A 24,619-nucleotide genomic window follows, 5' to 3' on the forward strand; every position below is an offset into this window, starting at 1 on the left:
TGATAGATGCAAACTCGACTAGCTTAGATATAGAGTTCAGATAGAATTGCATAATCCTTTCGTGTGCGCGATCAGATAAACAGAAATACATTTCAAATCTCTAAAATTTTCGTCCATTATTGAATGCCACAAACTCTATATTTTTGTTGAAAATTAAATTCAATTACATTTTCCTTTTTGTTTTATTTTACCATATTCTCTTGTACAATCAAATCTATTTCTTCTCTTCTTTGCCTTTCTTTTTACCATTAGAGCTGCAACTAATTAGCAAGGAAAAAAGAGTAAAATAAATAAAGGAAGAATGAAGCACATGGAAAGTCGAAAGCTTGGGTGGACCCATACTGCACACTATAAGACTTGCAGTTGACTTGATCTTGGGAAGACATTTGTTCAGTGGGCACACAATAATTGAAGAAGTTGCAGCAACAGTTAGTTCCATGATAAGAGCAAAAGTTGATGCTACAACCCTCCACTTAGTGAAACAAGACAAACTAGTTTGGCTCGAAGAGATCCTTGCACGATTACATACAGTCGAGGATTAAATCTCATCCGATACCGCGGAACACACACGACATACATGACCGCTCTTTTGTGGTCCTTAGTTTTCCTTAAACCACTCGTGAATCACAAGTCTCCTTTTGGAGTCAAGAACTGATCATCTTCTTAACTTTTTTCACATCACTCTTTTCTAGTACTTCTCATAGTGATCGACTGCCCGACTTAGCCATTAGTGACTTTCTCCTTTTGTTGATATATTTGTATCACGATAAACATGATTATGTAGTAAATCCATGGCGTGAGTTTTGTTCATTATGTTTAGATTTGACGATGATAAAATAAGTCCATCCTAACCTTGATTACATAAAATTATACATACAATTTATCTGTAAATCGCAATATAAATCACCCTTACAATTTATGAATGACCGAGATTAAATGTGACTTAATTCTATGACTAAAGATATATAGTGATCTCAACAATCCCTAATTGTATACTTTAAACTGTAACATCTTTTTGTGCTGTTTCTTAAGTCACAAATCTGCTTCCCAATCAAATTGTTTTGCCGCTATAACTTTTGCTTGAAAAATGATCAAAACAAGAACTATATTCTCAATGACATAATCAAACATCGAGATGTCAATAACATCTATGAATCCTTATCCTGATATGCCTATAGCTTTTGAAGAGGCATATGCCTAAATTGGATAATACGCTTGCTAATCTAATAGTAATAATTCCTTGCTTGGATTCCATCAACAACTCTTCCTTTCTCATCCACAAATTGCTAATCCACAAATTGAGTTTATTTGGATGGAAAGTCACAAAGTTCCATCATTCATGTACTGAGTAACATTTCGGCATCACTATCCCTCTTCCTCTCTATTCCCCTCGTCTCACACCAAGTGAACCAACCGTAAAGGATCTTGACCCGAGTTAAACAAATATCTTCGAACACTTTTTTTGTTTCTTACTCTTGGCAGGTATGAAAGCCAAGCAACTAGAAGATGAGGCCTTCTTCTACTTCTCAAGCGTATTTTAGATTACGACAATTGATGTCTCTTTACGAAACACAAAATATTATTCTCATCAAAATAATTACTCAAAATTATCCAAAACTAGTCCTCTAAACACAATTAATATACATAATCTCCCTTACTATTCAATAACTTGTCATTATATATGTATAGACATATACATATATCAAGAAAATTTGACTAATATAAAATAGGTCAAGGATTTAGAGAAGTACCTTTTAAAATGATCAATTTGAAAGAATAAATTGTCGAGAGCAATAGATTTGTCTTCTCTACAGAAGCATTTGGCATCTCTTTAGTTGGGTGTTATGTTTAGATGCTGAAACAATTCGATAAAGAATAATTTAAGATAATGATTCTCTAACATAATTTAGAGATATGGATGCTTAGCTTCAATTAAATTCCTATTAAAAAGGAATTGAAAGCTCCACATTTAAAATAAAAATAAAATAAAAATAAAATAAAAATAAAATAAAAATAAAAATGATATGATTTTCATTAAGCATTTTAGAATTTTTATACTTATTTTTTATTATTATTTTTCTCACACATATGAATAGTTTCTTAAGCAAGTCAAAAATAATTAGTAGTCATGATCGTACATTAATTTCTTGTGCTTTTCAACTTCCTTTTATTGTTTTTTTTTGAAAAAAAAATTATAGAATGCCATTTTAATTGAGACACTAAATTAATTGTAAATTAAGGAAAGATTATCCATCTCACCTAGTTGGTAAGTTCGATCCTACCCACGCTGAGCCCAATTAGGCACTATCATGTGGGTAAGTTGTTAGTGATTTCATTGTGGGAGATAAATACAAAATTCAAATTAAATCAGACTTATATATATGAGCTTAGACTCTTGCCTCGACTGGTCCAACATTCAATGCATATAGATTGTTGTCTCTTTTCATGTATTTATTCACATTATATATGCATGTGCAATAATATCAATCAACCAATATGTCTTAAAACTCCTAATGTGGGGACTAAAATCTTATTCATAATAGAATCTTTTTTCTCTCCATCCCTTTTTTCCATTCACATCTCTAACCCAATTAAGGTTTTTAAGGGTCAATATATGGGCAATGGAGGGGCAATCAATCTCAAATCATGATGGGCGATGGATGGGTCTTCAAGGGTTAAAGAGATAGTAAGTAAAGGACGCAAAAGAGAAAAATGTTTGCCTTCAAATATGATCTCGGCCTACCTCCACTTACTTATGTAGGTGTTTGCCTTACTACCTAACCTGACTTGACCTAACCTCTTAATGTTTGTCTTCCTACTTCACCGGACTCATGTGACTTATTACTTTTATATTATTGTATTTGTGAATAAAAAATCATAATTTTACATAAATATATACAATGATACAAAGTAATAACAAAGAATCAATTCCTAAGAGATCAATGAATGACAAGCCCCTCAAAAAGTTATTCAAACCTAACATATTCCTCATTAAAATAGATCAAATAGAAATACTAGCATTGTCATTTGCACCACATAGAGCTCCTCATTCTTGGGGAGAAAACAAAGAGTAGTAATTATTGAATCCATTAATTCATATGCACTTGCAAAGAATCTTCCATACCTAACTTGAAGCCATGCCATTTAATTTGGATTTATTTTTTTATATATAAAAGAAAATTGGATGTCAAGTGTTTTGGTCCTTGTTCTTCCACTACTCTTTTCTTTTGCTCTCTATCCTCCAAAGTGCTCCAAGGATCCTTGATAAGCCTCTCTTGCACCTTCACCACTCAATTCCAATCATAACCTTCTTTTATTTAATTTGATAAAACTTTTCATTTTATTCCATATATCAAACTACTTTTTCGATTTGCCTCACTTGGAAAAATAGAAATTAAAAAAAAAAAATTCTCTATGACCTTAAGAAGCACAAGAGTAATTTGTTTGCAAGCTATCGAGGGGTATATGTATATTCATGAACTCGGAGGGTCGAAATGTAAAAAAAGAGTAGTACATTCTCTTTCAATTTTTTTTTTTTTAAAAAATTGTAAAATATTTAAAAACAGTACTTGAAAATAGTCAAACTTTGAATTTTCTTAAAAAGGGAAAAAAGGTTTTGACGAGAGCATTAATAATAATATCAGCGTAAGATTCCAGAATATATTAATGGGAGCTCTACAGGCCGATACTTAATCATTACGATCGATTTCTAACATACTTCAAATGTTTCATGGATCATCTAATAGTACGTGAAAAATAAATAAATAAATTTTCGTCGACCGAACAGATCTTTAATATATAAATAAATAAATGGGATTAATTTATGTTATCATCAAACAATGAATTAAGAACCCTAATTCTCTTCACAAACGTTGGTTCTCCGCCCGTCCACGTGGAATTCCCTGCACACTGAGCTGGAACAAAAGCTAGGCAGCCATTAATGGCGACAGCTCTGCTTCTCTCTGTTTTCTTCCCTATATATCTATATATGTGAAGCTCTGCAGCGCTTATCACTCATCCATTAAGAGCAGAGCAGAGCAGAGCAGAGCAGACAAGGAACAGCTCAAACTCTTCTCTTTCCTCATTAAAGTCGCTTATTCCCACTCCGCTGCGCTAGATTCAGTGCAGAAGGTTTGAATATATCAATTCTTGATAGGAATAACAAATCTCCTCGTTGTTCATCTTGTTGTTGTGTTTGTTTTTGTGGCGAAAAGATGGGGGCGGAGAAGTACCACCAGCAGCCTGCTTTCGCTCCCATGGATGTCGTCGCGCTGGAGCACGGCAATGGCGGCAGCGAGTGCCGCGACGACGACGGGCGGCTCAAGAGGACTGGTAAGGAGACGGCCGCGGCGGCGGCGGAGGCGTGCTTTTGCTTGTTCTTGGAGCAAAATTCGAGCTTTTTTTTTCTATTAATTTGTTGGCTTCAGGGACGTTGTGGACGGCGAGCGCGCACATCGTGACGGCGGTGATCGGCTCCGGCGTGCTGTCGCTGGCGTGGGCCATCGGGCAGCTGGGCTGGGTCGCCGGCCCCATCGTCATGCTCCTCTTCTCCTTCGTTACCTACTACACCTCCGTTCTCCTCGCCGACTGCTACCGCTCCGGCGATCCCATCACCGGCAAGCGCAACTACAGCTACATGGACGCCGTCCACGCCTACCTCGGTGAGTTCGCCGCCTCCCACTTCGACCACCCAGGAGAAAACAAACCTCGCTCATGTCTACCCTTTTCGACAGGCGGAGTCAAGGTGAAGCTCTGCGGGTTCATCCAGTACGCCAACCTCTTCGGCGTCGCCATCGGATACACCATCGCCTCCTCCATTAGCATGATGTGAGTGAGCTTCCTGAAGCGAAAGAGACTAAATATTCCATGGCTTTTGTCTCTTCCTCACCAAGATCCATGAAACAGGGCGATCAGAAGGTCGAATTGCTTCCACGAGAAGGGCCACCAGAACCCCTGCCACGCCTCGAGCACTCCATACATGATCATCTTCGGCGTCCTGGAGATCTTCCTGTCTCAAATCCCCGACTTCGATCAGATTTGGTGGCTCTCCATCGTCGCCGCCGTCATGTCCTTCACTTACTCCTCCATCGGCCTCAGCCTCGGCATCGTCCAAGTCGTCGGTTAGCCACCAAAGTCACTCTTAATTCTCGCCGTCCAGTCGTCTCTGCGCGGTATATAACTTGTCTCCTCTCCTCTGTTCTGTTTGATGCAGCGAACGGAGGTTTCAAAGGCAGCCTCACCGGAGTCAGCGTCGGGACCGTCTCTCCGATGAAGAAGGTGTGGCACAGCCTCCAGGCCTTCGGCGACATTGCCTTCGCCTATTCTTTCTCCCTCGTCCTCATAGAAATCCAGGACACCATCAAGGCGCCGCCGCCGTCGGAGGCGAAGGTGATGAAGAAGGCGTCGTTCGTGAGCATCGTCACGACGACTCTGTTCTACATGCTGTGCGGGTGCATGGGCTACGCGGCCTTCGGCGACCAGGCGCCCAGCAACCTCCTCACCGGCTTCGGCTTCTACAACCCCTTCTGGCTCCTCGACGTCGCCAACGCCGCCATCGTCATCCACCTCGTCGGCGCCTACCAGGTCTTCTGCCAGCCTCTGTTCGCCTTCATCGAGAAGTGGGCGTCGTCCGCCTGGCCGGAGTCCGGCTTCGTCACCCGCGAGATATCCCTGCCGCTGGGCTACCGCCTGAGCCTCTTCCGGCTGGCGTGGCGTTCGGCCTTCGTGGTGCTGACGACGGTGATCTCGATGCTGATGCCCTTCTTCAACGACGTGGTGGGGCTGCTGGGGGCGCTGGGTTTCTGGCCGCTCACGGTGTACTTCCCGGTGGAGATGTACATCGCGCAGAAGAAGATCCCGAGGTGGAGCACTCGGTGGGTGTGCCTGCAAATGCTAAGCATGGCGTGCCTGGCCATCACGGTGGCGGCGGCCATCGGCTCCGTCGCCGGAATCATCACCGACCTCCAAATCTACCGTCCCTTTAAGAGTAGCTCTTAATAATTTACCGCTCCGTTTATCATCCGCGCTTTAATTCAGTGATGTAAATAAATAATAAATAATTTAAAAATTAATTAGACGGAATTTTATTAAACACATTCAACTCCAAATACTCTAAACAGCTCTATCTATATCCAAGAGTCTGTTATCGGCCAAAAATAAAAATAAAACTAAAAACAAATTTAAAAGAAAAAAAAAAGCATTTTCGTTAGAGATTTATTTGATCAGATTTCCTTGTTCATGAAAGGCGTCCTAATCTCCCATGCATTCAGCTCCGAAACCTTAACATCCACTGCTCCATTGTTGAACACGAACAGATGGGCATCTCTTCCGATCGCCAAGCTCGGATAAACTCTTGACGTGATGCATGTTTTTCCTCCTGCTCCAAAGCTCTCCACCACCGAGTGATCGATCAAGCTTCTAAGAGAGATCGTCTTAGACGAATCGATGTCAACGTCGACAAAGCCAGCAAAAGTCGGCTTGTATATGTTCTCCCTTTTAGTTGACCTGATCATTAAGACAAAATAAACAAGGTCAATCAAACAGTTGACTTGGACACGGGGTGTTAAAAGAGCAAGCTAAGCTTAGCACGCTCACCGGGTGGGATCATGGCAGAAGAGAACAACGTGCTTCCTCTTGTGCTTGAAGACCTTGAAGAACACTGCGGTTCTTTCTTCGAGAGCCGGATCGGCGAGAACGTAAAGCCCGAACGGGCCGACTCCTCCCTTCACATCGGCGGCGTGCCTGGCGCAGTAAGCTTGGGCATCTCCGACGTACGAAGGGTCGAAATCCTCTGCTTTTTCCAAACTGCTGATCTCGAATGTAACCTCCACATCCGCCTGAACCGCGTCGATGTTGTTTACTCGGAAGAAGCCACCGGGATTCACGGCCTGATTCGCCAAAGAAACGTGCTTGCTTCTCAGCCGATCGAACTCCTCCACCGGCCATTGCAACAGCTGCCGGCCGTTCTCGTCCAGCCAAAGTTCTCTAGGAACCAACTGAAAGAAGAGGAGGAGGTTTTGAGAAATAATGAAAGAAAAGGGGGCTAAAATGGAAACAAGGGAAAAAAACTCACGATGATTCCGGACCAGCCTTTGCTGACGTCATCGACGATGGTATCAGACTCGTTGGCCCATCCGGTCAAAACCCTCCTTCTCTTCGCCGGATCGAAGAAGGTCTTGGAGGCGTAGAAGTTGCCGTAATCGTACCTCAACCCATCGCTGCCGTCCACCGACGCCTGGTCCGGTAGGTACCGGTCCAGCGCAGGGTAGTACGTTCCCAAAGTGTAGTACTCGAACCTCGTCCGGTCGAGGCTCACCTTCAGCACGTGCTTCACTCCACGACCGGTCGCCGACGTGTCCCTTCCTTCCCTCCCGCCGACCGCCACCGGGAAGAAGTCCGGGCACTCCCACATCCCCGTCCCCTTGCTCGAGTGCAGCGGGTGCTTGGCCTTCGTCCAGTTCACGAAATCCTTGCTCCGGTACAAGATCGCCATCCCTCTCTGCCCCACTTCCCTGATGCCCCCGATCGCGATGTTCCAGTGCTTGTTGTCCGGGTGGAGCCACGCTGTGGTCGGATCACGGAACTGGGTGGCGTTGATCGACGGATCAGAGGAGATCACGGGGTTGTAGTCGGGCTTGTCCCACTCACGGAGAAGGGGGTCGGATAAATTGGCCGGGAAGGCGATGTTTTGGACCTGGGTCTTGAAGTTGTCGACGATGCCGGTGTAGAGGATCACCGGCTTGCCGTCGGGGAGGACGGTGGCGGAGCCGGACCAGCATCCGTAGATGTCGAAGGGCTTCGACGGGTAGATTGCCGGGTCGACCGCGTACCAGTTGATCAGATCGGTGGACACCGAGTGGCCCCACACGATGTTACCCCACACGGAGCCATAGGGGTTGTACTGGTAGAAAAGATGGTATATACCCTTGTAGTAAAATGGCCCTGCGACACGTATTTTTTTTAATAAAAAATATTTAAAATACCCCCTCAGAGTTTAGACGTTTAATATTTCCAACGACTTTGAAATTTGACAAAAAAAAAAAAAAAAAAAAAAAAAAAACTTTAACCACGTACCGTTTGGATCTGCTTGCAAAAGTTGTTGATAATTAGTGGAGAAGATTCATAAGCATAAACAAGAACAAAAAACAATTAGAAAAAAAAGAAAGTAAAATACATTTATTTTAGAGAAAAAACTATAAAAATTACCATTAATCCAATTTATGGGGGGACGAAAGTGATATCTAGGTAAAAGAGTTTTGTCCACTAAGGAAGGAGATAAACTAGAGAGTTCTTCGTACAATCGATGAGAAGAACTCACTTTTTGCAATGAAACGAAGAGAAATATAGCAACTAAAGTTAACCATAACTTTGAAAGTGTATTAGACATTGTCAATGTATGGAGAAGGATGTACAAGAAGAAATTGATGAAGGATGAAAGAGAAACCTACAATATATAATGGAGAGAATCTCTAGACTAAGTCTTATTTTGTAAATAAATAAATATTTATTATTTGATATCTTTTATGGTGATGGAGGAAATAGTAGTATATAGATGTTATCCTTATGGATATTGATTTAAATTCTAATATTTGGATAAATATTTGCTGATGCAATAAGTTGAAATATTCAAAAACATTACCATAAAAGATAATTTTTTGGATAGATTTTCGAGATTTGAATTAAAATTTATTTGTATTAGCTGGAATTTGTAAATATAAGGCAAAACCATATCCATATCTTTCGTTTTAATGTACATTTAATTATAAAGTATTTTGTTTTAATTTAATTGTGTTTGAGTATTAGTTGTTATAAAATATAGACATTGTCTAGATTATAATCTTAAAAATTTTAATTGAGTTATTGTTTATATTTATTTATTGTTGTTATATAAGATATATATAATTTAAAAATTAAAAGTGAGCAAAATTCAAAACAATTTACTAAACCTAATTAATTTGTAAATTCAGAAATTTGGTTTGGTGTTTTAGGATTTTTTAAAATAAGAAATTTTGAATTTTAAAAATTAATCAAATTGATTTTTTATAAAATAATTAAAAAAGAGTTTTTTTAAATTTTTTTATTAGACCGATTAAATTTTAATTAAAAATATTTAGTTTTTTATTTTTAAAAAAATTAATTAATTTGGTTATAAACCAATTTTATATCGATTCAGTTTATTCGATTTTAATTATAAAATTCGGTTAATTTAGTTAGTAAAAAAACTCTAATTAATTCAATTTCGAATAGTTCGGTTTATATTAATTGTTGTTTATAGTGAATTGTGAAAACATAATTGTTGTTAAAAACTTTATCATTACTTCAAATTAAAAAAATTCTTATAAACTTGCAAATATAATTTATTAAAAAATAATATATTTATATATTAAATATTTTTAATCAACTAAATAAGGTAAATTTGACTAATATAAAAAAGGCAATGAATAATAACATTAACAATGATAATAACTTGTGGAGGAGCTAGAGCAATAATAACATTATAAAGATAATGAGGAAGAGGATAAAAAAAATTATAGAAAAAAAATATTAAATGTGTTTTTACTATTTTTATATAAAAATATTAATTACTAATAAATATTATTTATTAGATAAACCTAAATTAGACGATGACCAATAAAAAATTAAAATTATTTATCAAATTTTGTTTAGAAAAATTATATATCAAGAAATCTAAGGTAAAAAAAAATTAAATTCATGATGAAATTTAATTCAGTAAAAAATTATAATTAAAAATTATCGAGTAAATAAATCTCAATAAAAATGTATTCTAATCCATAATTTTAAATATTAACTCATATGTTTACAAAATAAATTAATAATTATATTTTTATTTAATAAATATAATATATAAATTTTTTTTGAAATGCGATAGTGAAAAATAAGGGCCTAGCCTTGAGCCGGTTCATTCGATCCGGGTATTGTCTGAACTAACTGGTCGACACGTGTGTCTTTTTTGTTTGTTTTTTTTTTTTGCTTTACATCCGTCCTTGACGAATGCCCCTTGCCTACAGTAGAAATGGGGTAAAATTCCACGCTATTTCGAACAGTCGCAACTGCCAGATTTCAATGGTTTTAGGATTTAAGACATTTTTCATAGTGAAGATAACATTCACGGTGAAAAATGGAAGATAACAATTCATTGTCACTTGAAGCGCTAGAGGGAGACTACAATCAAGAAGTTGAAAATGGTCAAATTTCAAAAGTACAATATGAAGTCCCTGATTTATCTATGCTAGAAAACATTGAGGTACAAATTAAAAACTCCATGGAGTAAGTTACAAGTAGATACGATTATGAACCGTGTGAAAGATGCTTATTTATTACTAGTGATCGTGCACACACATCGCGTCTGTAATATAATAAATTATAGGGTAAACTAATTGACTTTTGAAAATCTGAATTATTTGGGTATTTGAAAATCTGAATTGTTTGGATTTTCGAATGTCACTAACGACTTTCCTATGAAAAAAATTAATTTAATTTAATATTATATTTATATCTTAGTAAAAAACACTAAGAAAAATATATTTTTTAACCTTGTTGGCTTAAAATATTTATAAAAGTTTTTTTGATTATAGTGTTGTTAATTCTAAGATGTGGGACTAAAGAGAATTATATTTTTTAAATAAAACAATCGGAGAAAATTAATGATGAGAAAAATTCATAATAATATGCTGCAACTGAGTCTCGAACTCTAAATCACTGATTGTTTCGTTTGTGGAATTACTAATAAACCTTAGAATTATTTTTAGTGTGAATAGAAAAAGAATATTAACGTAAATTCATTTTAGGTTTCACCAAAGTTAGTTAGTAAAGGGGGGAGATTTTTAATAAAATAGTAAGATATTGTCAATATGCACATCTAAAGGGATTAGTGTGAGAAAAGGCGATCAACAATGTTTTTCTCATACTAATGAACTTCAATCAAAGGAATTTAATTGTTCATGTCAAGGTTTGAAAGACGAAAAAAGTTCTAGTAAAAAGATTCCAGTTTATCAAAAACCAGTCTCTAGAACTAACTGTAAAGTCAAATTGAAGATTACAAGGGAGAGAGAAGGTAAATGGCGGGTGAGTAAATTTTTTGTGGAGCATAACCATGAGATGTTTACACCTAATCAAACTCATTTGTTAAGATCGGCACTCAATATATCATATGTAAAAAAATCTACTCTAGAAGCTATGGTAAATGCTAGAATACCTATCTCTATGCTGTTTCTTTTATGGAAAATGAAGCATGTGGACTCAAAAATTTAAGTTTTATTAGAAAAGATGCATATGACCATTTGAGTCGTGAAAAAACATACCAAAGTTGAGAATGGAGATATTTTATAAATAAGGCGAATAAGGCAAATTACTTTTACTAGAATGTGCAATTGAATGATAATTATAGGGTGACGAACTTTTCTTTAGGGACTATAGATGTGCGGTTGATTATGAATATTTTGGTGATGTCCTATGAATTGATAGGACATATAGAATAAATAAGTATAATTTGATATGTGCTTGAAAAATGGGCTACTGCTTTTAGTAATGGAAGGTTTAGTGCAGGACTTTTGGCTACTTCTACAAATATGATTTTGAAAAAGTTAGGTAATAAGATGAGTTCTTTGTATGAATTTGTGATGAATTATGGAAAGATTCAAGATAATTAGTGACTAGAGGAGAAGGTTGAGGATACTTATTGTCTTTATGGTAAGGTTGTACAAATTTTGAAAAATCATCCACTATTAATTTATGCTACTGATGTTTATATAATTACTGTATACCAGTTATTTGAAATTGAATTGGTTAATTCTTTGAATTGCCAATATGCTGAACCACCATCTTGTTTTGGTAATGATTGGAATTGGACCATGATCAAAATAAAATCTCATGATGAAAATCCAAGGTCACGTGACATTCAACAAGTAGAATCATGGAATAAAGTGTAGTTGTTATAAGTTTGAGGTGATGGGGATTTTGTGTAAGCATGCTTTGATTGTGTTTAATTGTATGGATGCCACTATTTTACCCAACTGTTATATTTTAAAGAGATGGATGAAAAATGAAAGAAATAGAATTAACTCTGATTTTCAAGAAAGTGGCAGTGGTGATATTGGTGGTAATGTTTCTGAGATGGCGTTTGTCAACCAACTAATGAGATTGATATATGATCTAACTCAATTGAGTAAACCATATGATGATGTGAGAAAAATATTATGTAGGTTGGTTGACAATGCAAAAGATGAAATCTCCGAACTTATCTCGAAGTTGAGTGTAGATGATGAGACACCATGTGATGATATTCAAAGTGATGAAGTTTGCATACATAACCTACTTACTGTTAGGATATTGACGTCTGGTAGGGGGGTGAATAGCGTCTCACCCAAACCGTCATTTCCTACACTTGTTAGTATGCAGCGAAAAATAAAAATACAAACTAACAAATAGAATGCTAAACCTAGAGGTAATAACCAAGACAATCAAACCTCTAACATGTTTATGTAACGTGGTTCAGAGATCACTTACTCCTACTCCACGACTGTCCATAAGGTGGACGATCCCGATCCATCGGTGGATGACTCTCTGGAAAACCTCCGGCTAGCTCAAGCTCCTAGTCGGTGGAGAAACCTCACCACAAATACTTGAATACAAGCACACTGACCACAGGAGGGCTTAGGAGACTTTAATAGGCTTTAACCAAGTCTATTTTGTCAACCTTAACCAAGCTCCCAAGGCTTGGTTATATAGGCAACGGGTTGGAAACCCCGCCTACCAGTTGACTAACAAAACCATCAGTCGACTGACCTCTTGTGAAAATTCGACCGTTACATCCCAACGGTTAGATACCAGTCGACTGGTAAAACCACCAGTCGACTGCCTAGTCGACTACACCAGTCGACTGATGAAACCATCAGTCGACTAGTACAGTACTGCTACAGTAACACTATAGTACTGCTACAGTAACCCCCTAATCCTAGGATTTAACCCGCGAGTACATTCACTCAGCACTCGTCCTCGCCCGACCAACCTAGACCTAGCCTTCTAGCCTCTTCCATCAGCCTTGCATCCCTCAAATACCTCCCCATCCTTCACGTCTTGTTTTTTGGAACTTCCATCGGCCTTGTCATTGTTGTCGGGTCTTCCTTTGCTAAAAGGTCGTACCTCCGGGACTTCATCCATTGTCAAGCCACACTTGGACTTACGTTGCCAAGACTACATGCTTGGACTAACACCGCCAAGACTCATCCTTGGACTTTCCTCTGCTAAGATCACCCTTGTACTTTCTTTGTTATACCTGTATCCTGCACACTCACAATGCATATCAAATACAATAATAAACTTAACTTAAATCTTTGCCCAAATATCAAAACCTAGGGTACTCAGATTGCTCCAACACTTACTGCTAAAGAAAAAGGAGTTACAAATGCAAATATTACACAACACTGGGATCCTAAGAGCAAAAAAAGAAAAGGGAAGGGAAAAGCTCAAGTTTCAAGTAAGTTTTCATTTATTTAAAATTTTATTCAAATAATTGTTATATGGTTAATCAACCACTAAGTTTGTAATTTTCTTGGACTTGCTAGGTGCAAAAGGAACCAAAAGGAAGGGACAAAATTCACAAGATACGACCAACACAAGGGAAATGAATTATATGTTGGATCGTGAAACGTCGATAGAGGGGGGGGGGTGAATATCGATTCGAAAAATAACGAGTATAAACACAGCGGAATAAAAATTGGACACAATGAATTTTACTTCGTTCGGAGCCTGTGATGACTCCTACTCGAAGGCCCGTACTCCGTGAGTACTTTCGTTGGGCAATTACTAGCAGTTCGAAAATGATTACAATTTAAGGTATAGTAATGCTTAGCAAAATAAAGAAAATACCGACAAGAATTAAGAACAGAAAAGGAGTATATCGTCGGATTTTCGTTAGCGTCGCAGGAGCGCAGAGCAGTAGAGCAGGCAGTCTGAGAGTTCTGTTGTTGATCTTTGTTTCTGCCTCTGCCCCATCTTTTATATGAAGCTCGGGGCGCCCTGGATCCCTTCCAGGCGCCCTGGTGAGACGTGGCAAGTCCAACCAGCGAGCTCCAAGTGGCGACGCACGGTCAGGATAAATTTTGCCTCCAGGGCGCCCGGGTGCCTCCCGTGCGCCCGGACCTCCGAGCGCCCGGATCCCATCCGGGCGCCCGGACCACCTTTTTCTAGCGACCAACTTTCCTGCAAAACAAGGTTAGTCCGAGACAAAATAGATCCTGCAAAATAAAGTATTAGCATAATTATAGTTCAACAAAGTAATAGCAAAGAGTATGACTTAGATTCCGTCTTTCCGAGACCGGAATCTAGTCACGATCTCGACTTAGATATCCGAAATGGATCTAAGCTGGATCGACGCCTAATGTTCCCTTCCCGGGAACGCGTCCTCGCAGTCACTCCCCTCCAGTGACTTACCTCACTTACCTGCCAGACGTCCGGTCAGCCCTTCGACCCGTCTAGACTTCTTGCCAGCTATCCGGTCAGCCCGTCGACCTAGCTGGACTTCTCGCCAAGCGTCCGGTCAGCCCGTTGACCCACTTGGACTTCTCGCCAGCTATCCGGTTAACCCGTCGACCTAGCTGGGCTTCGTGCCAGACATCCGGTCAGCCCGTCAACCTGTCTGGACTTCTCCTGCACACTCGATCAAAGTGTCAGACAACACCAAACTAACTTAACCTGATTTGTCATTCATCAAAACCTGGGTTAAATCGTTAGTGCTAACCGCACCAACAATCTCCCTTTTTTGATGGAATGACAACCTAGTTAAGTTAGTGAAAACATATGCAAGAAACATGCATTTATGTGGTTTTTAAGTTAGTTTGAATTTTCAGTTTGGTTCAGCTAACTTAACCACCTAACCCTCCCCCTTTGACATTCATCAAAAAATAAGCATGGATTAAGTAAACATAGACTTCAGACAAAGTAAGAAATAATGTCAAGTTAATCTGGGGGAGTTTAAACTTTTGAAAACTTGTTTAAAGCATTAGCTTTTAGCTTTTATAAAAATAGCTAAGTTTAGATAGTCTAATTTTCAAACATAAGTATATAAGTTCTAAATTTCAAGATCAAGTTTTAAATTTTCAAAACACGTTTCAACTTTGAAACGCTTTTCAAACATAAGTGTTCAAAATCAAAATTCCAAAACGAAGTTTGAAAAATCTATTTTTCAAAACTGATTGAAATTTATTTTTCAACACTAAGTTTGTAAAAGATTCAATTTTCAAAATTGAGGAAAATGATTTTGAGAAGCTTAGTTTGTAAACTTAAGTTTTGAAAAAAAATCTAATTTCCACAATTTTTCAATAACAAAGTAATTTTTTAAAACTAATTTTTGTAAAATTTAACTTTCAAATCAAGTACAATCAAATTTTGAGAACTAGATTTAATTTTCAAAACTAAGTTAAATCTAAAAATCAATTTTCAATAAAAAGTGAAACCCAATACAACTTATTGTATACGAGTTAGTTTGCAAACATAGTTTTAAAATATTCACAGTAGATAAAGGAGTTTTAAAATTATTTTGTAAAATTCTTTTTCAAAAATAATTTTAATTTGAAAGACTGAAGTAGTTGTATTTCTCCCCCTGAACTTGACATTAAATCAAATGTCTAACCAGTTTGTTACTGACTGACTTATCAAAAGATAGCAGCTTTCACTTGGTTAGTCAAGTTAAGGTCAACCTTAGCTTGATTAATATATATTTTATATTTAACGCCCAGACTTATGTCGATGCACTGAAATAAGCATCTTAAGTCTTAGGCAAATGGCCTATGCATCTCACCCCTTTCTATGTTTGTCAAACACACGCAAGGTAAGCCTAGGGTTTTGGTGAGATGCTCAAAACTAGTCCTGTGGGTACATGTTCTCTAAGGATTTTAAACTAGTCTAAGGCTAAAACTTTATTTGAAAATCTAAAAAAATAGGAAAGTTTTGAAAACAAAATATGTTTTAACCTATAATTTGAGAATAACCATTTTTGAAAATATTTTTAAAATTCGAAACTCCTAGTCTATTAGACACATTCCTAGTTTTCTACGTAAATGACTAAATTCATTTTCAGGGAGTGGTTTAGTGAATATGCCAGCTAAGTTTGACTTGGACTCAACGTATTTGAGCTCAATGTCACCCTTAGTAACATGATCCCTGATAAAGTGGTGCATGATTTCAATGTGTTTGGTTCTTGAATGATGCACTGGATTTTTTGTTAGATTTATTGAGCTAATATTGTCAATTAAAACTTTTACATTTGTGATTTTTAAGTTGAAATCTTTTAAGGTGTGCATCATCCATAATAATTGGGCTACACATTCTCCTATGGCTATGTATTCTGACTCAGTTGTAGATAGTGCAAAACAATGTTGCTTTCTACTAAACCAGCTAACAAGTGATGGGCCTAGTAGTTGACATCCACCACTTGTGCTTTTGCGGTCTAATTTGCATCCAGCATAATCTGAATCAGAATATCCTATTAATTCAAAGTCACTGGTCCTAGGATACCAAATTCCTACGTTTGTTGTTCCCTTAAGATATCTAAAAATCCTTTTGACTTGAGTCAAATGGGATTCTTTAGCACAGGTTTGGTATCTTGCACACATACTAACTGCAAATAAGATATCAGGCCGGCTTGCAGTTAAGTAGAGTAGACTGCCTATTGCACTTCTATAGTACTTTAGATCTACTGGTTTTCCATTTGGGTCATTGTCTAAGATTGTGTTTACTGCCATGGGTGTTTTTATTTCTTTTGTATTTTCCATTCCGAATTTTTTAAGTAATTCTTTAGTGTATTTATGTTGATAAATGTAATTTCCTTCATTTGTTTGTTTAATTTGTAATCCTAGAAAATATGTCAATTTTGCTACTAAACTCATTTCAAATTCTTGTTCCATTAGATTGATAAATTCTTCTAAAAAGTCTGAGTTAGTTGAACCAAATATTATATCATCTACATATATTTGTGCTATAAATATGTCATTTTTTAGTAATTTAACAAACAAGGTTGGGCCAATTTGACCTTGGTTGAATCCTTTGGATGTTAGGTAAGATGTTAGCCTTTCATACCATGCCCTAGGTGCTTGTTTAAGTCCATATAATGCTTTCTTTAATTTAAAAACATAATCAGGATGTTCTAGATTTTCAAATCCAGGAGGCTGACCTACATAAACTTCTTCTTTTATTAGTCCATTGAGAAAGGCTGATTTAACATCCATTTGATATAGTTTGAATCCCTTATAGGCTGCATAACTTAGTAGCATTCTAATGGATTCTAATCTGGCTACTGGGGCATATGTTTCATCGTAGTCAAGTCCTTCAACTTGACTGAACCCTTTAGCAACTAGCCTAGCTTTATTCCTAGTAATTTCCCCATATTCACTTAATTTGTTTCTAAATACCCATTTTGTTTCTATTATTTTCTTATCTTTAGGTGGTGGTACTAGATCCCAAACTTCATTACGCTCAAATTGAGCTAGTTCCTCTTGCATAGCAATGATCTAATCTGGATCAAGTAGGAATTCAGCTACAGTTTTGGGTTCAATTTTTGAAATCAGGGAAATTTGACTTAGGTTCCTAAAGGATGATCTGGTCTGAACCCTTAGGTCTGGGTCACCAATTATTTGATCAGTTGGATGGTTAGGGTTGATTCTTATAGTTCTAGGAGGTTGATTTGCTTGAGTGTGTTCATCTTCTTCATGATCTAGGGATTGATTGGTTTCTTTAGAATTATTATTTTCAACAGGTTGAAGTTGAGTTTGTTCTTGGGTTTCTTCAAATTTTACATTTGTGGTTTCCTTGAATTTTAGCGTAATTTTATTATATATTCTGTAACCCCTACTGTTTAGAGAATATCCTACAAAAATTCCATTGTCTACTTTAGATGTAAATTTTCCTAAGTGTTCTCTAGTATTTAAGATGTAGGCTGGACACCCAAATACTTTAAAATATTTTATGTTGGGTTGTTTGTTATAAAATATTTCAAAGAAAGTTTTATTATGTCTTTTATTTAATGTTATTTTATTTTGCACATAGCAGGCTGTACTTACAGCTTCTGCCCAAAAATATTTAGGTAGGTTATATTCATTTAACATAGTTCTAGAGGCTTCTAGTAAGTTTCTATTTTTTCTTTCTACAATTCCATTTTGTTGGGGGTTTTTAGGACACGAAAATTCGTGATGGTAGCCACTCTCAAGACAGAACTTGTTGAAATTATGATTTTTAAATTCTCCCCCGTTGTCACTCCTAATTCTTTTAATTTTAATATCTTTTTCGTTTTCAATTTATTTGCAAAAGTTTGCAAAGATTTCAAAAGTTTCGTCTTTTTGTTTTAAGAATTTAACCCAAGTAAACCTAGAATAGTCATCTATTATTACTAAGCAGTATAAGTTTCCATTTATGGATTTGACCCCATGGGAGTCAAAAAGGTCTAAATGTAGAAGTTCTAATATCGAGTAGGTTTGTGGTTGATTGGTTGGTTTGTGAGTGGATTTTGTTTGTTTACCTTGTTGACAAGCATTACATATAGTTGAATCTAGGTTAGGTAATTTTGGTAAGCCTCTCACTAGTCCATTTAATTTACTTATATTTCTAAAGTTGGTGTGAGACATTCTCCTATGCCATAACCAAGTCTCTTCTTTTTGTGTTAAATAACACTTAATTGAAGAGGTGGTTAAGTTGATAGCATAGATGTTGTCTTTTCTAAAACCTTTTAGGCTTATAGTAGGATTATCTAGATGTTTGATTAAACACTCTGTGGATAGAAATTTAACCTTATACCTAGTATCACACAGTTGACTTATACTCAGGAGATTGTATTTAAAATTCTCGACAAGTAGAACATTTGTAATTATGAAATCTATTTTTAGTTCAATATTACCTATTCCGATCACCTTGAGTTTGCCGTTGTTTCCAAAGGCAACTGTTCCTAAGCTTTTGTAGGTGAGTTGAGTGAACTTGGTGTGATCTCCAGTCATGTGTTTGGAGCAACCACTGTCCAAAATCCACTTGGTTTCCTACAATGAGTAGGATTTAAGGTTAGTTTTAAAAATAGTTTTTCAGGTTAATTTGGTTTTAGAATTAAAAGTAAATTAATCGTAATTCATTTTAGTTATTTAACTCGAAATTTGGTTAGTTTAAAATTTAACTGATTCAGTTCAAAATTTAATTTGAAATTTGAAATTTAATTTAATTAATTTAATTTATTTAATTCAAAATTTAATTTAATTAATTCAAAATTTAATTTAATTAGTTCAATTTGAAATTTAATTTTGATTCTTAGTCATCTCACCCGATCTAAGTTGTCAATCAGGGAATTCTATAATTTTGTAAGATGGATTGGATTTTTAATTATGGAGTTTTGGTTTAACTTGTGTTAGATTTAGTTTTAGCTTTGGTCTCTACAAACAGGCATTCTTCGGATAAACTTCTAAGCTTGGTGAGTCACATGGACGTCATTAGAAGTAACCAACCTTTCGAGGTTTTCCGAATAGTCCTTTCCACGGAGCTTAGTACTAAAACTTGGTCTAACTGGTTGGGCTTCATTTAAGGGTAGCTTCGGTCAGTTCCACTTGGCCAAATGCACCAGATCGAAACCATATCTTTCTAGACATGCGATGCCCAAGCTTCCCTAACGTACTATCATCCAAAAACTTCACCAGTACCATGATTCAAGTTAAACTTGGTCTCTTTTTAACTAATCCTATTTACCCTGCCAGGTTAGTTTGTTTAGGTTACCCTGTCGGGTAAGTTAGTTTTGGAGGTGCCAACTATTCTGGAGCCTCCCCCTGAATTATTGGCCATTAATTTAAATTTTGGTTTTAGGTTTGTGTCGATTCCTTTTATAGTTATAATTAACTTGGTGATAATTTATATTTTGTTGAGTTTTAATATTTTTAAATTTTGATTTCTTTGATTTGTGTTTTGGGTTTTGATTTAGTTTATTCGAGTTAATATAGCATATTTTTTCTTTAGGTATGTAATATTGATTAATTCCTACTTGCGTGGTCAAACACGCTTTCGGAACCCAAGCTTGATTAGTTGATTTGTATTGGGTTATTAACGATTTGAAAGTTTTATTTGAATTCGACTTGTATCCAAGTCCGGTTTTATTATAACATGCTTTTTGATTGTTCAGGATTAAGTCTAGATTTTTTGATCTTGTAGTGAATTTCTCTAGTATTTCTTTTAAGTTATTAATTTCTGATTTTAATGTTGAGTTCTCTTTAAGTATTATATCTTGAGTTGGATTTAAATTCTTTATTTGTTCCTTGAGGTCTTGATTTTCCTCAAGGAGTGATTTGTTTTCATTTTCTATTTTAATTAACTTACTATTTAAGCAAGAAATAATTTTAAAGAATTTTTGGTTTAAATTAAAATATACCTCATCCGGGCCTTCGGAAACGAGTACGGACTCGTGGCTTGATTCGGGTTCAGACCCGTCTTCATCTTCTGACTCGTCTTCTGTTTCAGCTTCGCGGGCCATCAGCGCGAGGTGGCTCTGGTGTTTCTGCTCTTCTCCCTCAGATTCGTCCGAGGAGTCATCCCACGTTGCTTTGAGGGCCTTCTTTTTGGTTGGCTTCGGTTTGTCGAATTTCAGTCTTGGGCATTCGTTCTTGTAGTGCCCCTTTTTGTTGCATCCGAAGCACGTCACGTTCTTTTGTTCCGAGGGAGAACTGATCTTTTGAAGGTCCTTCTTGCTGAAGCTTCTTTTTCTCCTGGTGAACATTTTTCTTACCAGGTTCACCAGGTGTTCTTCGTCTTCGGAATCTTGATCAGAATCTTCTTCAGATTCAGGCTTGCTCTTCTTTTCTTTGGATGAGCCTACAAATAAAGCAATACCTTTCTCGGCTCCAGCATTAGTTTGCTCGTGTAATTCTAATTCATAGAAAAGCTCGTCTAATTTTAACTTAGATAAATTTTTCAAAATTTTGTAGGCATCTACGATTGATGCCCACAAGCTATTACGAGGAAAAGCATTTAGAGCGTACCTTATTAAATCTCTGTTTTCCATCTGGTGGCCTATCGCGTGGAGTCCGTTGAGGACGTCTTTGATTCTTGCATGCAGTTGACTTGCCGTTTCCCCTTCCTGCATTTTTATATTAAATATTTTATTTAAAAGTAGGTCTCTTTTTTTTACCTTTGCGTCGCTTGTTCCTTCGTGCAATTTGATCAGTTTGTCCCACAATTCTTTAGCATTCTGATGTGGTCCGACCCGGTTCAGCTCTTCTCGTGTTAGGCCGCAGTGTAGCGTATTGATCGCTTTGTTTTCTGTCGACGCCTTTTTCCTCATGTCCGGAGTCCACTGTTCTAGTGGAGTTGTCGGTTGGAGCTCGGTAGGCCTTTATAACGCTGAACCACTGATCGTAATCCGTCTTTAGGTATACTTCCATTCTTTTATTCCAGTACGAGACGTCATCCCCGTTGAATAGGGGAGGACGTACTGTGCTAAAGCCTTCTAGTTGAGACATTTTGCACACAAGTAAACAACGAAAAAAAATATCCCAAGACTTGGTCTTGGATTAGCAGTGCGGGAAAGATAATAAGAATATCTAAATTAGTGTTACATCAATATGGATTTAATTTCAACGGAGGAAATAAAAAGGAAAAGAAAAAACTTCCCAGATTAATAATAATAATATCAGATTAGAATTAGGCGTAAAAAAATTTTCACCCCCTGTCTGATTGGTGGTTGCACCAAATCAGAGCGGTACCTGCTCAGATACCACTTGTTGGATCGTGAAGCGTCGATAGAGGGGGGGGGGGGGTGAATATCGATTCGAAAAATAACGAGTATAAACGCAGCGGAATAAAAATTGGACACAATGAATTTTACTTCGTTCGGAGCCTGTGACGACTCCTACTCGAAGGCCCGTACTCCGTGAATACTTTCGTTGGGCAATTACTAGCAGTTCGAAAATGATTACAATTTAAGGTATAGTAATGCTTAGCAAAATAAAGAAAATACCGACAAGAATTAAGAACAGAAAAGGAGTATATCGTCGGATCTTCGTTAGCGTCGCAGGAGCGCAGAGCAGTAGAGCAGGCAGTCTGAGAGTTCTGAGTTGATCTTTGTTTCTGCCTCCGCCCCATCTTTTATATGAAGCTCGGGACGCCCTGGATCCCTTCCAGGCGCCATGGTGAGACGTGGTAAGTCCAACCAGTGAGCTCCAAGTGGCGACGCGCGGTCAGGATAAATTTTGCCTCCAGGGCGCCTTGGTGCCTCCCGGGCGCCCGGACCTCTGGGCGCCCGGATCCCCTCCGGGCGCCCGGACCACCTTTTTTCCAGCGACCAACTTTCCTGCAAAACAAGGTTAGTCCGAGACAAAATAGATCCTGCAAAATAAAGTGTTAGCATAATTACAGTTCAACAAAGTAATAGCAAAGAGTATGACTTAGATTTCGTCTTTCCGAGACCGGAATCTAGTCACGATCTCGATTTAGATATCCGAAATAGATCTAAGTTGGATCGACGCCTAATGTTCCCTTCCCGGGAACGCGTCCTCGCAGTCACTCCCCTCCAGTGACTTACCTCACTTACCTGCCAGACGTCCGGTCAGCCCTTCGACCCGTCTGGACTTCTCGCCAGCTATCCGGTCAGCCCGTCGACCTAGCTGGACTTCTCGCCAAGCGTCCGGTCAGCCCGTTGACCCGCTTGGACTTCTCGCCAGCTATCCGATCAGCCTGTCGACCTAGCTGGGCTTCGTGCCAGACATCCGGTCAGCCCGTCGACCTGTCTGGACTTCTCCTGCACACTCGATCAAAGTGTCAGACAACACCAAACTAACTTAATCTGATTTGTCATTCATCAAAACCTGGGTTAAATCGTTAGTGCTAACCGCACCAACATTATATACCATCACAACAACACTCAAATTCTACCCTATCGCAATATCGGTCTACATCTTCTCAAGTTCCATCTCTATTTAGGCATAATCATCATTTTTCCAGTATTCAAATCAAATGGTAACTAATTCTTTTTTAATTTTCAATATGGAAGATGAATTTAGACACAATCAATATTTATATCTTAGATTTATTTTTTATTAAAAAAATACAGTTTAGAGGTCCTCATTCATCACAATTTTGGAGGTCCTCATGTCACTTTGGGGGTGCTCATTCTTCACAAGTAAGAAATTTTATCAAAGAAAATTAAATTTATTTACAAATTTGAAGAGGAGACTTGGTGCAACGGTAAAGTTGTTGCTTTGTGACAAAAAGGTCACAAATTCGAATTCTGGAAACAGTCTCTTGTAAAAAGTAGAGTAAGGCTGCGTACAATGAATCCTTGCCCGAGACCCTACATGGAGGGAGCTTCGTACACCGGGCTGCCCTTTTCTTTTTACAAATTCATTAAATTTTTACATTGTTAAGGGACGTGGACATGATCATGATAACTGAAGAAGCATGAATTGTTGATAAGGATGTTATCATCGTTGTCATTCATATTGTTGATATTTGAAAAATTATACATTGTATTAATTTTCAAATCTTGCTTAGTAAATTATTATTTTGATGCATCAATAAGCTGGTTTTAATGGAGGAAATGGTGGAGGCCTATGGGTTAAAGAATTGAGAATGTTTGTTGGAGCAAGAACAACGTTTAGGGATTATCGTGCTTGATGTTCTTGCTAGAACCATCATCTTCTGCACTTTCCATCAAGCCAGTTAGGCACTTTAAACTTTAAATGATACATAAAATAAAATAAATATATATAACCTCCTCCAATCCAACATTTGAGATCACCTATAGTTTTCAAACAAACTAAATGGCACAAAATTGATCTAGCATTACATTTTCTAACTAACACTGACCATCTTCAGCTTTCCTAGATTTTCTTTGTGAGATTCAACTGGAAGCTGCACATGAACTTTCCTTGGACTAGTCTTGAATGATGTTGTTTGTAACGCCTGAAAATTCTCAAAACTATTTTAGAAATATTCTATGATTTTTAGGATATTTTTACAGAATTTTTAGAGTAACGGAAGTAGCATAAATAAATAGAAAACGAAAACGGCCTAAGCGGGAATTGAACCCGAGACCTACGGTTTACGGATAATGTTAGTAACCAGTTGAACCCAGCAGGGCCGTGCTGAAAGGAAAGGGAGGCAATTAAATTTATATTAGAGTTAGGCCGGAATTATCACTTAATATAAATAGAAAATAATTAAGTGAGGGTGATATTTTTGGTTTCCACCGTGAACTTCTTCTCCTTACCCTAACCTCACGCTGCCCCTCTCCTTTCCTCCTCCTTCTCTCGGCGCACCAAGCCAAGGGCCCTAGGAGCACCTCCCGGTAACATCAAAGGCACGAGGACGCTCCCCTCCGCGAGAGGAACGCATAGACGCGAGAAGATCATTGAAGAGATCTCTCCTCCGTGAAACCTAGCGATTATAATAGTAAGAAATTACGAACAGGAGGTAAGAAACCCCTCACCTGCAGTATAAGTAGCTTTCGTTTGATTGCATGCCTTTAGTTTAGCTATATGCAGATTTTTCGGCGCCCAGGGTGTGTTTAAACCCTCCTCGCAGACTAGGGATCTAGTTGAGCACCTCTAGATGGGCCAGACACGTTATTCTCCTTCAGTTGGAGGCT

The 24,619-nt window shown here is 37.5% G+C and overlaps 2 protein-coding genes across 2 annotated transcripts; one reads left to right on the forward strand and one right to left on the reverse strand.

The window, feature by feature from the left end:
* Positions 1-3,940: 3,940 nt before the first annotated feature.
* On the forward strand, positions 3,941-6,091 carry LOC122019941 (amino acid permease 4-like). Its single transcript, XM_042577591.1, has 6 exons — positions 3,941-4,131; positions 4,215-4,332; positions 4,428-4,661; positions 4,734-4,827; positions 4,906-5,120; positions 5,213-6,091. Exons 2-6 carry the CDS (start codon positions 4,215-4,217, stop codon positions 5,995-5,997), a joined length of 1,446 nt encoding a protein of 481 aa, XP_042433525.1. The 5' UTR covers positions 3,941-4,131; the 3' UTR covers positions 5,998-6,091.
* On the reverse strand, positions 6,060-8,363 carry LOC122019399 (beta-fructofuranosidase, insoluble isoenzyme 3-like). Its single transcript, XM_042576870.1, has 4 exons — positions 8,318-8,363; positions 7,073-7,941; positions 6,595-6,995; positions 6,060-6,504 (listed from the first exon to the last, which is right to left on the reverse strand). The coding sequence occupies exons 1-4, from the start codon at positions 8,361-8,363 to the stop codon at positions 6,222-6,224; spliced, it is 1,599 nt and encodes a 532-aa protein (XP_042432804.1). The 3' UTR covers positions 6,060-6,221.
* Between the last annotated feature and the right edge of the window lie 16,256 nt (positions 8,364-24,619).

This window comes from Zingiber officinale, chromosome 9A (genome assembly GCF_018446385.1).
Source record: "Zingiber officinale cultivar Zhangliang chromosome 9A, Zo_v1.1, whole genome shotgun sequence".
Taxonomy (NCBI): Eukaryota; Viridiplantae; Streptophyta; class Magnoliopsida; order Zingiberales; family Zingiberaceae; genus Zingiber; species Zingiber officinale.

Excerpts from the sequence above, each read along its gene's own strand:
- LOC122019941 (XM_042577591.1), top strand. The coding sequence starts at position 4,215 with ATGGGGGCGGAGAAGTACCACCAGCAGCCTGCTTTCGCTCCCATGGAT. Across the intron at positions 4,333-4,427 it reads CGGGCGGCTCAAGAGGACTG|GGACGTTGTGGACGGCGAGC; the intron begins GTAAGGAGACGG and ends TGTTGGCTTCAG. Across the intron at positions 4,662-4,733 it reads CGCCGTCCACGCCTACCTCG|GCGGAGTCAAGGTGAAGCTC; the intron begins GTGAGTTCGCCG and ends CCTTTTCGACAG.
- LOC122019399 (XM_042576870.1), bottom strand. The coding sequence starts at position 8,363 with ATGGTTAACTTTAGTTGCTATATTTCTCTTCGTTTCATTGCAAAAA. Across the intron at positions 7,942-8,317 it reads TCTTCGTTTCATTGCAAAAA|GGCCATTTTACTACAAGGGT; the intron begins GTGAGTTCTTCT and ends TACGTGTCGCAG. Across the intron at positions 6,996-7,072 it reads AAGGCTGGTCCGGAATCATC|TTGGTTCCTAGAGAACTTTG; the intron begins GTGAGTTTTTTT and ends CTCTTCTTTCAG.